Source organism: Lasiosphaeria miniovina (assembly GCF_030549165.1).
Source record: "Lasiosphaeria miniovina strain SMH2392-1A chromosome Unknown B0T26scaffold_8, whole genome shotgun sequence".
In the NCBI taxonomy this organism is placed as follows: domain Eukaryota; kingdom Fungi; phylum Ascomycota; class Sordariomycetes; order Sordariales; family Lasiosphaeriaceae; genus Lasiosphaeria; species Lasiosphaeria miniovina.
Window position 1 is genome coordinate 577,170 of NW_026848227.1, and position 16,209 is coordinate 593,378.

Below are 16,209 nucleotides of genomic sequence, written 5' to 3' on the forward strand. Positions count from 1 at the left end.
GGTTGTACCACGGCGGACTTGTTGGTTCCAACGCAGCAAAAAGAGTTCCGGACTAACCATGTGCCTCTGGGCGAACTTGTTGGTCACTAATAAAGCGAGTCTTTCTGCCTTGGTTCGGCATGGACGTTGAGTGGAAGGAGTACCCGACCTCGCCCATCTCGCCCAGGATCTCGACATGTCCTCCGTGAAGGCTATGGCTTTTTGTAGTTGCGTCAAGGCGACCTCGTCTCGAAAGAATTTGACATGGCCAAGGTCAAAGTTGGCGGCGTCGATCAAGGACTTGATCGGACCGTCGTGTTTTACAGGTGCGCCTCGGCTGTGCAGGACGTGGTGCAGAACTGGTGTATGGGCGGGAACGACTCGGCGTCGAGGGTACTAGCGGCGCCGAAGCAGAACAGAGAGATTCTAGGCGACTTTGGGAACGACAGCGTCTGGAACCTCTTCAACCAGAGCGCTATCGCTCGCTTCCGTTCCGCAACAGGAGACCATAGACACCATGGACACTACAATCGGTGGTGACAATCTAGGCTTTTAAATCCACATGGAGGTGCGTCGTGCCATGCCCTTTTGCGAACCACCGCGCCGGCTTGGTCGGCGAGATGGGCTCCGTGTTGGGCAAGGGCATCGACTAGGTGCATCTCCGCAACGTGTCTGGCCTCTTCGGGGATGGGCCAGGCGTGCCTACTTGGATGGCCTGTTCCCCGACGAAGAGAGTCAAAAGGCTCTCGGGAAGATGCGATTTGGAGCCTTTCGGTTTATTCGACCTTCGGGGGTTTTCTTTTGTTCATCAGCAGAGACAACCGCGTATGTGATCAAGTGTGATACCTTTTTGACCTATTCTTTTTTTTCTTCCTTGATCTTTCTAGGGTCGGACACCTGAAGCTACGGAGCCCATGATGCTGCTATCGACAATGGGCCCCGCGCGGCGCGAGCCCTCCAGCTCAGGCATGGGCGGCATAATACCAAGCAGCAAGAGCATCCACACACGAGTCGACGTCGCAGCGTTCAAGATTCAATCTTGCTTTATATTGTACCGACGCCGCCAAATACTTGGACCGTGTTAAAGAGAAAAGAAGTTGGAGAACATGAGCAATCAGACGCAATCGAGTCCTATAGTAGCTGCACGCGGCGCTCATCCTAGTCCTGGGGCCTGACTAGAGCGTAGCAATTGTGGCGTAGTCGGCGTCGCAAGTGAAGCGATGACGACAAAACAAAGACGGACCACCGCCAAGAGGAAGCATACGGAACTAGAACTCGGAGCTGTTGCTGTCCTCCAGAATTTTCACTCGGCCTCTTCGCAGCGCCATGCTTGACTACCGCGCCTTAACGGCAGCACTCCTGCAACAGCGCTCGCGTTCGCAATCACCAGCGGGAGATGAGTCTTTGTTCTTCTGGTAGAGTATTGTTGTGCAGCGGCGTCATCTACGAGATGTAGCCGGCGCTGCGGCGCCGAACATCAGTTCCAAAGTCCCGCGCCTCAGGTACTAAAATAATTCTGGAACATGCCACGCATAAGACGGGGACGCCCGCTTCGCCGTTGAAGTCCTCCGGCCCATGGACTGCACTGTGGAGCAGACCGATTTCTCAACAACCGTCAGCTGGACCTTTACGTATATCTGCAAAGACTCGTGGGAAGAGGCCTGCTGGCAGGTTACCCTACAGTCCGTGCCACCGGCCAGCGAGACTTGCTGGCCGGCGCTGAAGCTGCAGGAGGCCGGCGGCATCAAGATGGGCAAGATTAACCAGCACGAGGCGAAGGATGTCGAGTATATCGACTTCAACTCCTGCGTCACCTGCTTGCACAAGTCCAGCAGCACTCGTCGAGGCCGCAGCAACTAATCCGCCCTTTTTCGCAGAATCGGGGCCCAGAATGCCGGCCCCAGAATTAGTTTTCTGGAGCCGACTTGGTGCACGTTGTCCTTGGTACCGGCCAGAAACAGCGACCTTTTCTACCCGATGGCAGCGCCTCGGCCTTGTCAGATGCCTTGTCGCGCACGATGTACGACTCGAGGAGCGATTCGTGTTGGTGGGGTGCAATACTGGCTCAACAAAGTATTGCCCCTGTGTGACGACTGAACGCCTCGCTTGAGCTCCAGGACCTCAAATTTCCGTCGGGTATCATTCTTGAGCCCGAATCTCCTGGCATCGAGACACTGTTCTCGCTGTCGTGACGCCGGACAAGGTAGTAATATTCTACCTGCACTACAAGCTCGACGTCGAGGCGTCGGGTTTCTTTGCACTCCTGAACCACATTTACTTTTTTAACCAAACTTTACGACTGTCGAAAAGGAGGAGGGCGAAGCAACTGTCGCAAGCGAGGTTTGCATTTCATGTTAGCGGCAGGACGGGAGACAGACGGAAAAAGAGAGAAAGAGAGAGCGCATGCACCTTCGCCTGCAGGAATATGGCGCGTTCTAGCGAGTATCAACTTTTGTTTCTCTCGATGCGACCGATGACTACCCAGCCAAGGAGACATACAACAGCAACCTATCTCCGGACGGCGCCAACAGTCAACACAGGCACGGCCTGCTCCGCTAGATCTCCTTCGCCAAGTTCATCTACTGCGTCGTCAGCTTCCCGGCCGCAAGGCGTCTTGGCCGCCTCCTCCTCATCCTGTTGTTGTTGCTGTTGCCGGGACGGCCCTTGTTTCAGCGGGCTCGAGAATGTTCCCAGCCTGCAATCAAGCACATATTTCACCTTTGCCTTGTGGAACGAAGAGACGAAAGGGTCGAACCAGATTGCTCGTGTTTACCTAAAAAGGCTGTTTTCGGTTGTCGTATTTGTCCTCATGCCGGATTCGCCTATGGAAGCGAAGTAGCCCTTCCCACCATTTCTGCAGGATTAGCCGAGAGAGAAGAGGTGCCGTCACTTTCTCTATCCGATCCTTATTGGCCGTCCTCGCGGTTACGGTACTCATTCAGCAGCATCCCACTCATCCTCCTCGACCTTGTCAACCGCTTCAGTCTCGCAGCTGCGACGTGGGAGGCGTCTGTTTTCCGTGGATAGACTATATCCATGACCAGGCCGCGCGAAGAATGGCTGGCGTACAGTCATCTCTACGAATCTGTTCCTGCTGCTCGTCGGCGTCGTCTCCAGCATCGAGATGCAGCAGCTCATCACCTACGTCGTTCTCGATGCCCAGCCCCGGCCGGTCGTCCTGCGTGGTCAGGCGCAGCGACGAGTTGGTCCGAAGAGTCCCGACCTAGCGGAGCAGGATCATTTGACGGGGATCTGGCTGGCCAGTGACTTGCGGTTGCTGCCGTGAGCAGGATTACGGGAGAGAATGCGGTGGTCATCATCACGGTAAGCTACGAAGGCGAACCTAAAATGCTCCGCTTCAACTTCCCGTCATCTATCGCAAAGGTCGGCTCGGTGGCCCTGCAGTTCGAGAAGACGGTGGTTGGGTGTTAACAGGCCGGGAACTTTCTATAACGTTATTAGTTATAATATATGGAATCTTTTGAAATTCTCCGGCGCCGAAGAAAAACGCAGGCTTGCCAACCACACGGGAACTTTAATACCCACGCCGCAAGGTACCCAGGTTATATTTTCTTTCTTAAATTAATAAATAAATAAAATAAATACGACACGTGAATTTTCATCTACGGGCACACTTTGCTTTCTGCCAAGTTGCCGGGATCGGGATGGATGGCACTGGGTTATCGTCATGGTGGCCCAGATTCTCCTTGTCATCTCCTGGTCGAAGGGGGAGAGGCCGCGGGTGACCTGACCAGCACGGGCCGGCCGCGGCTGTTTTTTTTCTTTCTCTCTTCTTTTGTCGCCTCGCGCGCGGGGACGCTCTCAATTACCTTTATATCAGCTCGACCACCTGATCGCCAAGCTGTCCGACGCGGCGGGTGGGCACATACGAGGGCATCTAGCGGTAGGTCGGGAAGCCGTACTTCTCGAGCGTGACACAATTTGTATCGCAATACTTACTTTGTAATTCGACATTCGGGTTTCAGAAAGCTTGCTGAAGGATTACACTCGTGTTTTGTGGAGACTCCAGATTCGGATTGGCGTGACACATTTCCTTCGCGAGAGTGCAAACTGGTTGCGGCCTAAGAACCCAGCCGAGCTTCAGAGCATCGAGCCATGCTCGCGGGCAGCTCAAAGCGCGGGCTTCTCTTGAGCCAGGTCTTTCCTACTGTACTACCTAGCTTTACATTTGGACGAGCGCACGAGGTGCGGCATCCCATGGATTGAGACAAACCCAACAGTCAGAAATAAAAAGGGCCTGGTCAAGTCCCCAACTCGGCCGTCTCTGTCCAAAAATCTAGTGAACACCAGGACTTGAAGCCGCTAGCGATGCGACCTGGACACAACTTGAGACGACCCAGTTTCCGTTCTCGGCTTCCACGACGCGTTGCATCACCGAGGCACTGGGCCCCGAGCCGGCCGATCAGCAGGGCCTGGAGAGCGCAGTCTTGCTGGATTTGGACCTTGCCAAACTTTAGTCCTTCTGTTTCTTTTTGGGGCTTTCTTTCTCTGCCCCCCCCAGCCCGGACGAAGCGGACGAAGCCGGATCGCTTGCTCGGTAGTAGTGGTACGCGTCAAGAACCAGATCGCGACGCGCAACCTCGTCGTCAATCAAGCGATTGGTAATTGGTTCGAACCAAACTCATTCGGTTCCCAGCTGTCGGCACTGTTCTCCTCGCCCCAGGCGTTCCCGCTTCACCTCGACATACTGCTGCGCCGTTCTCATCTTGGCCTGTCTGAGAAGCCTGGCGAGACGGGGGCTACAGGCGCGGCGCGATAACTTCGGAGGACCTGGCAAACCCCAGAAAAACCCCGTCGCGTGGCTCTGGACGACAAGGGCAACGCCATCGGCGAACCCGTTCTCCAAGAAGAACTAGCCACTCGCATTCACCGATAAACCAATGAGATGACCCAGGAACACGATACACGTGAACCTGGGATTGCCGTAAATTGGGACGTGAGCCGAAGTCATTGTTGTCGGCATCAAACGCCAGGCCATCCGCAGGAGTGGCAGCAGCCGAAGGAGGCTGCGTCAGCCACAGCAAGACATACGTGGGCACGGCCAAATATCAGCACGGCGTCCTGTGTCTTTATCTAGCCGAAAGGCGGCCTACTCCATTTATCTATCCGCTTAGCGAGTTTAAGTCTAAATTTTCATCAAAGTATTAGACTGCAAGGGGTAGAGAGACAAATACCCGCGTCCGGCGGTAGTGCGGCGGACTGAGAAAAACAGCCATGAAAATGCCATACGCAACAAATGAAAAATGTTGATTGAGAGCGGAGCAGACGTCAACGCGCGAGACGCAAACGGCGAAACCCCGCTTGAGATAGAGCTAAAAATGTTTTTTTTTTTAAAAAAAAAAAAAAAAAAAAAAAAAAGTCTTTCTCGGGAATGCTTTTCGGGAGTTCGGTGAAAACTTGCCCCATCTTTCGAACGACTGTCAGGCCCGGGGCGGATCGGCGAAGGCGTCAGGGACCAGTTGTCGGAAGGAGCTGCATCTAAGCCACATATAGGCGCAGGTGGCGCACATGCTAGACCGTTTACAGCCTAGACTGTGTCAGCCGAATGCCGCATAACTATGGTATTCAGGTTATGCCCACCTTTTTGAACCCTCCGAATACAAGCACTTTTTTGCCCCCAATTGATGCAGCGCTGTATGTGACACCAGTCGGTTGATGGGATTGAAGCCGGCTTCGTCTCCGTCGCGCTGGCGGCTTGGCAGGGCCTCAGCGTCACGCAGCATCAAGGCAAAGTCGGCGTCAGGAGACCACATGGCATACACACACATGGTGGCCCGAAGCAGTAGGTCCAGCCCAAGGAAACTACTGGTGGCGTGCCACGCCTTTCCCATGTCTTCTCCGCTGCTTGGGCCACTTCTACGCGGGGAAGGGGATGTCTGAGGAGACTAACTTCACGTAAGTGAAAAAAAGTCGTTAAATTGCGGCTCCAAAGCTAGGAACTATCGAGGCTCGCTGCTACGGTGCGCCGCGCTGGCACTTCGGTCATCACGTCCTTGTGCAGATGCTGGGCGGCGCGCTCTTTGTGTCGATTGCGCAAAACAATTTTTTTTCCGGTGTGAAGGAATGAATGGGTGAATGACCTTTCTCCAGATTAGCAACCACCAATGACAAAAGCCGAGCACCTGACAGCCCATGGAAAGCCGATCTGGGGGATCAGGTACTGCACGACAGCAGGGAACACGACGCTGCCGATGCCCGTGCCGGTTGCCGCAATGGTAAGCGCAAACGACGGCTTCGCCTTGAAGTACGAAGTCGCGCAAGTACGCCGAGGCGGCCGAAGGCGCCGACCCGTCCTTACGTCGGATGACAAGAAGCACGCCCCTGACTGCTATTGCATTATTGTCTTAGCGGCCCCCATGATTCACCGTCGCGCCAGTGCAACGTCTTCGACTAGAACTGCCAACTGTCTGGTTTAACCGTGGTTCTTATGTGGCCTGAAACCTCTCGACGACGCAAATAGGGTGGTGCTTGCGCAGGAAGGCGTGCTCGACATGCGCACCGAGCTCGGCTGGCTGCTGGTGGCTCGTCTTGCATCCTCGTCTCTCTTGGCCTCGCTTCTCGCCAAGAAGTCTTGGCGCGCCGCAAAAGAGTCCTTAGATTTGCCCCGGATGTTGTTGATGTGTTGTTGGTTGGGCCCTGAGCAAGGACAAGGACGACATCACCACCAAGGAGTTCCTCGACCTCAAGAGGTTCTTGAAACCGCGAGACCGCTGTCGGCAAGAAGTGGTTCCCCCCAAAGGAGCGTGCATCAGGTGTTAGCCTCGACCCCGACGAGGTTGAAGTTGTCAAGAGGAGTTCCCATTCGCAAACCAAAAGCACAAGAGGAAATCGAACGTCGCCGAGATAGCCTATGCGATGGAGACACGCTCGAGGGTAAAACTAGAGGGAGGGGCTGCTTGGCTGCTTACTGGTTTTGCCAAATGTCCAAGTTTGTCCTTTCTCAGCATCAGACTCGAGAAGCTCAGCGGGTCTGACGCCTTCGCGCTGGCTACGCGGGCCACGGAGACAGAGCATGGCTTCCGCATCAGCGGCAGCAACATGTGGATTGAGGGCCCGAGTTGCTGTTAGGTCTCTTTCCTGGGACGGGTGGCCGAATTTTCAGTTGAGCTTTCTGCAGGCTCTCACAACTTACTCTAGGTTTCGGCCTCTCTTGAGGGCGTTGGCGGACCATCCCTCCTTCCAGATTGCGCGATCAGCACCAGGGATGATAGAAAAGCCCGCTGCCTTCGTCAGGCGCCGGGAATGTTAGGGCGGAGACGGCAGTCAACGGCTACTTGGGATTTGCCGAAATTTTGCCCAGCAAAAAGGATGTCGCAGAGCATAGCGGATCCGGCGAAGATGATGACGACTTTGACGCCTAAGGCCACGTTGAAGCATGAGGAGACCAAGATCGATCGAAGAGGCGGTGGCCGGAACCGTATTTAACTGGATGGTCTCGACATGTTCAAAAGCAATCAATCCATTGTCTGTCACTCTTCCCAGTATCCATATTGCAAGGAATGAGATAACTCTGGAGAACGACGGGTGTCAAAGCCATGCTCCTCCTAGAGATTAATATTTGGATACGGCATAATTTATTCAAACGCTAAGATATGCGATTGCGGGTTCTGAGTACGACCGACGAAGACAACGGGTGGTCCTTCATGCAGCCCGGCCTGCGCTACTGCATGACGGGTGGCGACGGCTTGGTGTAGGGCGACGAGGCTGGTCTTCGTGTCCCCTCACTCGATGCGCTTGCTGGTGCAGCCTGGCGGATCCCTGCGGCTCGAAGCGCACTAAGGCGGTCGTCCCGCTTCTTATTTGGCTCGACGGACAACTGCCTTCGTCCTTGCAGCAAACCTTTCCTATTGTCGTCCCAGACTTGATCAGAACCATGGACATGTTTTGTATTCCGGCCATATACTAACACATGGCCAGAAGTTTCCAAACACACACACGTGCATGTCGTCGGGGGGGTTTTTTTTGGTCCTGGGAGCGGAGGCGTGCGGTAGCTGTTCCAGCCGCACCCGCGCAGGCAGCAGCGGTCCGCTACGATGCGGCGGTGAAGAAGGCACCTGAGGGCCGTCTTAAGTTATAAGCTACCTGACGAGTCAGGGAGGGGTCAGCTGAACGGATAAAACTAAAACCCGTTTCCGTTAATTCCTCAAGTGCTTCTGGACTCGCAGCACAGCCTTCTGGCCGCCAAAGTCGGGACTATTTATTGACTGTCTCGGGGGCCGATATATTGTCGTCTCCCACGTCTTGGTGCTTGCTTCAATCTCTGACAGTATCGGTGGGAAGAGCCTAAATTGCGACCACTCAACCACTCGACCACTCAACCAAGGGCAACATTACAAGGAAACACAGATACGCAACACAGAAAGTTTAGCAATAATAAGGGAATTAAAAGCACCTTGAACATCTTTGCCGTCAGCGACCCAAGGCCCCTAAAGCAGTCTGGGATGCACTGGCCACGAGCTGCTACTTTTATTTATGTGGCTTCTTATTACGCAACGCGACATTACTGGGGCTCACGGACCCGAAGAAGCCCTCCCACGCGTCAATTCGCACATTCCGAGTCCGGCAGCACCGCACGGACCAGGCGCGCGGGGCCAAAAATGGGGTGGACAAGCGCGACTCAAGCGCCAAGGCGCGAAGAGAAAAACGAAAAAAAGAAAAAAAAAAGAGGGATGCTGGCGACAGAATTCAGCCCCAAGCGCCCCTGCCACGCCTCTCCAGCCGAGCTCGCTTGCCAAGCTCTCCGATGCGATCCAGGCCGTGAATCCAGGTCTGCAACTTCTTGTAGAGATGCTCGCCGAGTAGATGAGCTGTTCATAACATCAGCAACGAACGTGGCTGGCGTTCTAGTTGCACCACGCCATGATCAACGGCGTGTGAAACATAGACAATTCAAGTGCAGGGATGCCCAGAAGTTAAAGGGGGAACAGGCGGGGGCCGGGCATCATATACACTAAAGCTTTGAAGTGAGAGTCGCACACTAGCCATGATGTAGGGGGGGGGGAGCTATCGTCGAGCCGACTGACGGTGAGGGCTCCGTCAAGTGACTGCTGAGACGGGTCGCCAACTGTTCCAGGCACGCTGCTGCTCTAGACGTGGCGACCCAACAAAGAAATCGCCCCACAACGAAATCTCTGCTGCTCCTGTCATCTAATTTCCCGCCCTCCAACTTCAAAACACCACAACTTCATTAATTCAAGCCCGAATTGCTTCAAAATAAGCCATATCGAACCGCCGTGAGCAGCTCATTCAAGCTGCAATACTTGCTGTTGAGCAGGGCGCCTCGCAGAAAGACGCCGCTAAGTTGCATGGCATCCCTGCCTCCACCCTCTGCAAACGCATCCATGGGGCAGAAAATCGTGCCAAAAGTAAACAAGCCGAAAGAAACCTCTCCGATGCGCAGGAAAGCTTCCTAGCCAACTGGTACCTCAATGAGGAAGCTGCAGGGCGCGCTCCTAGCCGTCATCAGGTGCAGAGATTCGCTCAAGCTATACTCAATGAGGCCGGCACGAAAAAGACCGTTGGCGAGCGATATGTGGATCGCTTCCTACGCCGCAACCCTGCGGTAAAGATGAAGAATTCGGCCTTGTTGGAATCGTCTCGCGTTAAGGGCTCTACTCGTGAGGCTTACGAAGATTTCTACAAGCGCCTGGCCTTCCAGATCAAGGATAAAAGGGCTATTGCTGCCAACATCGCCAACATGGATGAGGACGGCATGCAGGAGCTTGAGACCCAGGCCGGAGAGGTCATCGGAAGCTCCCTGACAAAGCGGACCTACGTAAAAAGCTTTGATGCAACTACCTGGGTCTCAATTATCGAATGCGGCACTGCAGAGGGCGTTCGTTTGAAGCCCGTGGTCATATTTACCGAGGCCAGTCTACAAGGACAACACTTTCCGGATAACTTCAAGCTAGAGGACAAATTCCCGGAATGGAAGTATGATTACTCAACTACAGGCTGGAGCAACGCCCAAATCGCCTCGCGGTGGCTCAGAGAGGTCTACCTGATCCAAACCGAGCCTAAACCGCCGGGCGAATGGCGTATATTGATCTTTAACGAACATTCCAGCCACATGAACGAAGAATTCATGTTGACGGCATGGAAAAACAAGGTTCAGCTTGTCTTTTTACCCTCACATACATCGCACAAGACGCAGCCTCTCGATCGCTCTGTCTTTTCACCTTTGAAGAACTACTTCAGGCAAAACATCAAGGCTCTAGCGGGCTTCACATCGTCGGCACCTATCAACAAGCAACGTTTCCTTTTTTGCTACAGAGATGCCTCGGCCCAGGGTATGAGTGCCCGCAATATACTCTCCGGCTTCCGGAATACGGGCATTTGGCCGTACAACCCGGCCCGCGTACTGGATGACCCGGAGGCAGTCATCCAGGAAGATGCCCTCCCTGCCCGGCCTTCCACACCACCATAGGAGGACCTGCATGACGAAGACAGGGCATTCAAAACACCAAAAGGAAGTCAGGATATTCGGAAATACCAGGACAGCATTCGGAATGCCCTCAGTCCAGCTCACAGGCGTGTGAGGGTATTGTTTACTAAGGTCGGGAGGTCCCTGGATCTGAAGAATACCGAGATCGCTTCTTTGAAGGCACAAATTACGCATCTAACGACCGAATTAGAGGCTTCAAAGCCTCGCACGCGTAAGAGGGTATACGAAGATGGAAATGACAAATTTGCACGCATTGAGGAAATTGACAAGGCCCAAAAAGCTAGTCAAATGCCCCACAAGCGAAGAAGAGCGGCCCGGGCACCTGCGCAGCCACATGCAGTCGAAGAGGCCCGGGAAATAATCGCCCGTGGCCTTGAGCAATATAGAGAGGCTGAAGAAGAGGATTGAGTATTTTTTTTGCTAGTTATTTTGTGTAGAAATGGATAATTTGCGCCCGTAGGGTGGGTGTGGGCATGGTGTGGGTCAATTTCGTTGATGGGCGATTTCGTTGTTGGGTCGGCTTTTCTAGGCCTATTTTGATGGGACACATAAAACTAAACCGCACGTCTCCAGAAATATCCTCGGTTTTGACGATTAAACAGACCAATCATCTCCCCTTTTAAGCACGTTGCATGCCGGCGTCGAGTTTGGCAAACCAGTACCCGTGGCCGCGCGGGTCTTGCGGCGGGCCTTGCGGCTTGTGCAGCTTGTTACGCTGGTCTTTGTCCGCCTCCCACTCTTTGCCTTCGTGGTAGACGTCGCCAAACCGCGTCAGCTCTTACCAATACCAGTCATTGAGAGAATTTTCTGCTCGGCTGAGAATCGTCTCGGAACATTCCTAGACAGGTGTCCCAGGGTCCCGAACCTTGGGAGCGCGGGACGCCGGGACCTGGCCCAGGGAGCCGTACCGCGGGACAACGGACACAGTTGATTGGTCCACCTACAAAGATATATACGACGACCGTGACCACGGTCCTAGATGGAACTTGGTTGGTTCCCAAGCAAGCAATTACACATTCACTGCACTCATATACCCTGAGTGGCATTCCAATCCGACTATGTTCACCGTGCGATAAGTAGCTTGCCCCTTTGTTCAGTCTTCATTATTACCAGCCCCCGCAACCCTCTCCTTGGAGCCCCTGCTCTCTTACAGACAGGCGAACCTGACAGCCGAGTGGTTTGTAATAGAGCCTTTTTAGGGTGTAGAAATGCACAGCCGTCTTCCGAAGACCTTCTCAACTTATAGTATTTACAGAATATAGCTTTGAACCCTACTTTCTGTGACGGCGGTCAACAGCATCTAGGAAGAAGAGTCGCTAGTATGGCTATACCATTGTCTTAGGATTCTAAAAGTAAAGAAAGAAAGAAAGAAAGTCTACAAAGGTACGATCGAGGGTGCGGGGGTATAGTGGGGTGCCGAGAGCGCACGGGCCATTATGGTTTGCCCTGCCAAGGCTCGTGACACTTTCTAAGGCTTTTTTTTTCCCTTTAGATGGCTTTTTGTTAAAGTCTTTCTTATACCCAACGTTGTTTATAGACTTCGTTCCTCCTATATTTTGAGCTTCTAGCCTTCGGGCTTCATCCAGCAGACTGCTAGTCAAAGAGTCCCAGTTGAAAGCCTTGGGGTTATTTCCAAGAGTCTGAGCAACCGTTGCAACGAAGGTCTTGAAATCAGGCTCCAAGTCTTGCAGTAGCCAGGCTGTAGTTATTATTTCAGGCATATCCAGCTTCTGAATCTTCAGATCATCAAGTATATGTAAGGAAAGAACCCTAACCCACATACACACGACCAACTTGCACGCGTACCCAGCGGGCCAAGACCTCAACTCACTCCTTTGTCATAAGTTAGGTGGGGGAGTAAGCGAACGCCACTGATCCAGAACATTCTAGATAAGCGAGGAACACAACCAACCCTCTTATATAAAAAGCCCATAACTCAACCAATTCTTTTCCAATTCTCTTCATCTTTAATTCGTTTTGTTCTTCTCTTGACAATGGTTTCATATACAGAAGAAGACCTCCGCAAGGCTTGCGAGGAAGCCGTCAGAACACATCAATTACGCAAAGTCGCGCGAAAATGGAACGTTCCACCCTCCACCCTTTATGGCCGTTTACATGGCTCCCTACCTCGAAATGTTGCTCATCAAGATGAGCAAAGGCTTACACAGACCCAAGAGGATCGTTTAGTCGAATGGATTCTTCTTTAACAAGATTTAGGATTGCCCCCTACACATGCACAGATCAGGGAGCTTGCACGCCGTATTCTAGCTGAAAGGGGGGACTCCTTACCACTTGGAAAGGGGTGGTGCCGTGCCTTTCTTAACCGCAATCGAATTTTGAAGACTCAGAGGGCCAAGAGAGTCGATTCGGTCCGCGTCAACTGCGCTACAGAGTCAACAATTCGACCTTGGTTCAACCATTTCCAAACACCAGCTATCAAGGCGATTAAGCCAGAGAATCGCTGGAACAAGGACGAATCTGGTATTATGGAAGGCAGAGGAACTAACGGCCTTGTCATTGGAAGCCGTGCCTTTAAGGCGCTTCAAAAAAAACAGCCTGGAACCCGCACTTGGACCACTTTTGTCGAATGCATCTCAGCAGCTGGCCGTTGCCTTCCTCCTTTGGTCATTTTTAAGGGGAAAAGCGTTCAACAACAATGGTTTCCTTTGGATATGAAGCCATTTCAGGATTGGTTCTTTACAGCAACTGAGAAAGGATGGACTACCGATGAGACAAGCCTCAAATGGTTAAAAAATGTGTTCATTCTATCACAAACCACTCGACTGTTAGGGTCGTCTGTCTGTAAGGGAGCACGGGCTCCACAGAATGCTGGGGTTGGTAATTATGAAGATAGAACAAAGGGGCAAGCTCCTATCGCGCGGGTAATACAGTCAAATCGGAATGCCACTCAAAGTGTATGAGTGCAGTGAATGTGTATTGCTTGCTTGAAGAACCAAGCAAGAACTATCTAAGACCGTGGCTACGGTCGTCGTATATATCTATCTAAGGCGGACCAATCAGAGTCCTTGGTGTCTGCGCTCCGCGGGTCCAGGGCGCTCTGCTCGCAGAGCGCAGGGGCCCCACAGAGCGCCCGCTCCGTCCGCTCTGCTGGTCTTGGCAGCTAATCAGACAGAGCGCTTCCTGGTTGGCCGCACCCACACGGGGTGGGGTCTGTCCGTCTCCACCACGTCACCCAATCACGGGGCGGAAGCAGGGCGCCTCATGCACCCTGAACCAGGATCGTAACACATTCCTCTCACCAAGCCAGCAAACTCCTCTGAGAAACGACTGCTTATTATTGATGGCCATGGCAGCCACACAACTGCCGATTATATGTGGGAGGCATTCAAAAACAATATTCACATTATTTATCTGCCTCCCCATACTTCCCATGTCCTCCAACCCCTAGATTTGGCCATATTTGGCCCCCTAAAACGACTTTATCGCAGACGGCTTGAGGACCTTCTTGCTAACGCCTTTGACGACTCTTCTGTAGCCGGAAAACGTGCGTTTCTGGAATGCTACCAGATTTCACGCACAGAGGCAATTACTAAGAGTAATGCTAAGTCAGGATGGAAGGCATCAGGCCTTTGGCCCTTGAATGTCAACAAACCGCTAAGAAGCCCACTCCTCCTCAAGAATTCTAATACTTCACGCCCCTTAAGAACTACTATAGTTACCCCAGAGGTTCGCACACTCCGTATGCCAATCCTGGAGGATTATGGAGACGATCGGGTGCAGTGGAGGACTCCTAGAAAGGCACGTGATTACGTTGAGCAGGCAAAGAAGTTCGCACGCATCATCAAAGCAATGCCAGCGGATAAGCTCTTCCTCAGAAAGATTGGTAAGGCTTTTGATGAACAGGCCTTTGAACTGGCTATTAGGAAGCGAAAGATTGAAGGTCTAGAACACACTCTCGAATCAATAAGAGCCAGAAAGAAGAAGAAGGTTAAAGAAGATCCAAATACCACCTTTGCGAATATTCAGACTATTTGTGAGGCCCAGAGAGCTGTAGGGCGTGCAGCAGAGGTTTTAGAAGATGCGGAAGAAGCGGATGATTCAGAGGATATCAAAGATTGTATTGAAGTTTTGTAAATAAAAAGATCACCCTTTCTTTTGTTGGAGGGTTAGTTGGGACTCCTGCTTATACAGAATGTTCTAAATCAGTAGTGTTCGCTTACCCCCCCACCTAACTTAATCTCTCACCCGCTGGGCCCCGCACTCTGTCATGTATATAAGCAGTGGCCCTCGTCCTCTTCCTTGCGAGGGCCAGGTTGCAGTCTCTTACCAAAACCAGTCATTGCTCGCTCTCTTCAGTACCTTCATTGTGACCTCCCTAATCAGGCGTACCTGCCTTTGCTTACAACTGCGTTGCTTGCCATGTGGTTATGTTGAGTAAAGTGTGCATGCAACAGCGGGGGTTCTTGTCTCTTCTGGCCAGGACAATTTCCACGTTCGTTTTGAGCGTCCTGGCAATGTTTGCTGTATCAGCCTCAAAAAGATATCAAGGCTCGGGTGCGTAGAGACCGTCCTCAGTCATTGACAAGGTGTCTAAAATGCTTTTTATCTCCCTTAAAAAGACGTCGTGACTTGAACTCGAACCCTAGGCCTCCTCTCCTTATGTGCGTACGTGGCTGACGGGCGAGATATTGCTCGCTTAACCACGTGCGTTTTTGCTTCCCCGCCATCCCATGACCAAGCCCCGCAGCGATGGGATCGCGACTTCGACGGGGACACGACGACGACTCGGAAATCGTCGATAACCACGCCAAAAAAAATGAAAATAATTCGAGGAGCAAAAGAGAGGGGACAAGGCAGCACGCCGCCCGCAGCGCGCTGCCCCACTCTCCCCGGAAACTCTAGGCGTCCCCTTAGTTTCCTCAAGGGAGTATGGTAAAGCATCGCTGGGAGGGGGTGGGCGCGGCCCTTGGCCTCCCCCCAGGTACTGCAACCATAGCTAAGCGAATCCAGAAAGGGCCCGTAGGCCCCTTCTCTCGTCGCCCCCATTGTAAACCTGCCCGGCAAACGGACCCTATAACCCCCTCAGTGACTGAAGCCCCCCCCCGGCTCCACTTTTCGTAGCAGCCGCTTCGACCAAGCGCCCGGCAGCTGGCAACGCCGATAATGGCGCCCATTCGATATCTTCTAGTAAACCAAGCGGCCGAGGTTGGGAGTGTGAGATTCGCTGCTGCCCTCTGTCCATCTCGCTGCAACTAGCGTTTCTGGGGGGGTGAACGATCCAGAACTTCTGTCGCGGCTTTGGGAGGCGGCCGACTAATTGGTGGAGCGTCTATAGGGGGCGTCTTGGGTGGGGAGCGTGATCTAGTCAGAGACCCTTGGGCGATAACCTCCAGACATCGACCCAGGCCACAATATGATAAATAGCGCTAATGTCTTTTCTAACATAGATTAATTACTCCTATCTATCTGGCAAGGAAAAACCTCATTAAGAAAAAAACCTCGAAAAGAATGAGTCTGTCGCACCCTTTTCGAGTGGCATATTTTGGGAAAATAGAGATTGTCTCGCACCCGTTTGGGGCCGCCGCACGGCGCTGAGGCCTCTCTGACGGCCTGCCCGCCAACATGGCAGTGTCAATGCTAACAAGGGGGCGGCACTGGAACCCGTCGAGAGAATCCCATCTCCTAGAAAAATTGCAGAACTACTGCCAAGAGGTCGGGGCTCAACCCGAGTCAATCGGGAGATGGCATGCATCTTTGGCAACTTGCTCAACTGAAAAACTCCTTAACCATGTACTAAATATCTT

The 16,209-nt window shown here is 52.8% G+C and overlaps 3 protein-coding genes across 3 annotated transcripts; 1 reads left to right on the forward strand and 2 right to left on the reverse strand.

Moving 5' to 3' along the window:
- Nucleotides 1-243: 243 nt before the first annotated feature.
- On the forward strand, nucleotides 244-1,845 carry B0T26DRAFT_791819 (uncharacterized protein; the record flags this gene model as incomplete). Its single annotated transcript, XM_060446859.1, has 2 exons — nucleotides 244-469; nucleotides 1,517-1,845. 2 exons carry the CDS (start codon nucleotides 244-246, stop codon nucleotides 1,837-1,839), a joined length of 549 nt encoding a protein of 182 aa, XP_060289988.1. The 3' UTR covers nucleotides 1,840-1,845.
- Nucleotides 1,846-5,420: 3,575 nt separating this feature from the next.
- Nucleotides 5,421-5,831, reverse strand: B0T26DRAFT_680867 (uncharacterized protein; the record flags this gene model as incomplete). Its single annotated transcript, XM_060440556.1, has 2 exons — nucleotides 5,421-5,478; nucleotides 5,581-5,831. The coding sequence occupies 2 exons, from the start codon at nucleotides 5,829-5,831 to the stop codon at nucleotides 5,421-5,423; spliced, it is 309 nt and encodes a 102-aa protein (XP_060289989.1).
- Nucleotides 5,832-6,091: 260 nt separating this feature from the next.
- Nucleotides 6,092-7,645, reverse strand: B0T26DRAFT_806853 (uncharacterized protein; the record flags this gene model as incomplete). The annotated part of the gene is made up of 4 exons (XM_060447203.1): nucleotides 7,133-7,645; nucleotides 6,909-7,077; nucleotides 6,500-6,636; nucleotides 6,092-6,325 (listed from the first exon to the last, which is right to left on the reverse strand). Exons 1-4 carry the CDS (start codon nucleotides 7,169-7,171, stop codon nucleotides 6,092-6,094), a joined length of 579 nt encoding a protein of 192 aa, XP_060289990.1. The 5' UTR covers nucleotides 7,172-7,645.
- Between the last annotated feature and the right edge of the window lie 8,564 nt (nucleotides 7,646-16,209).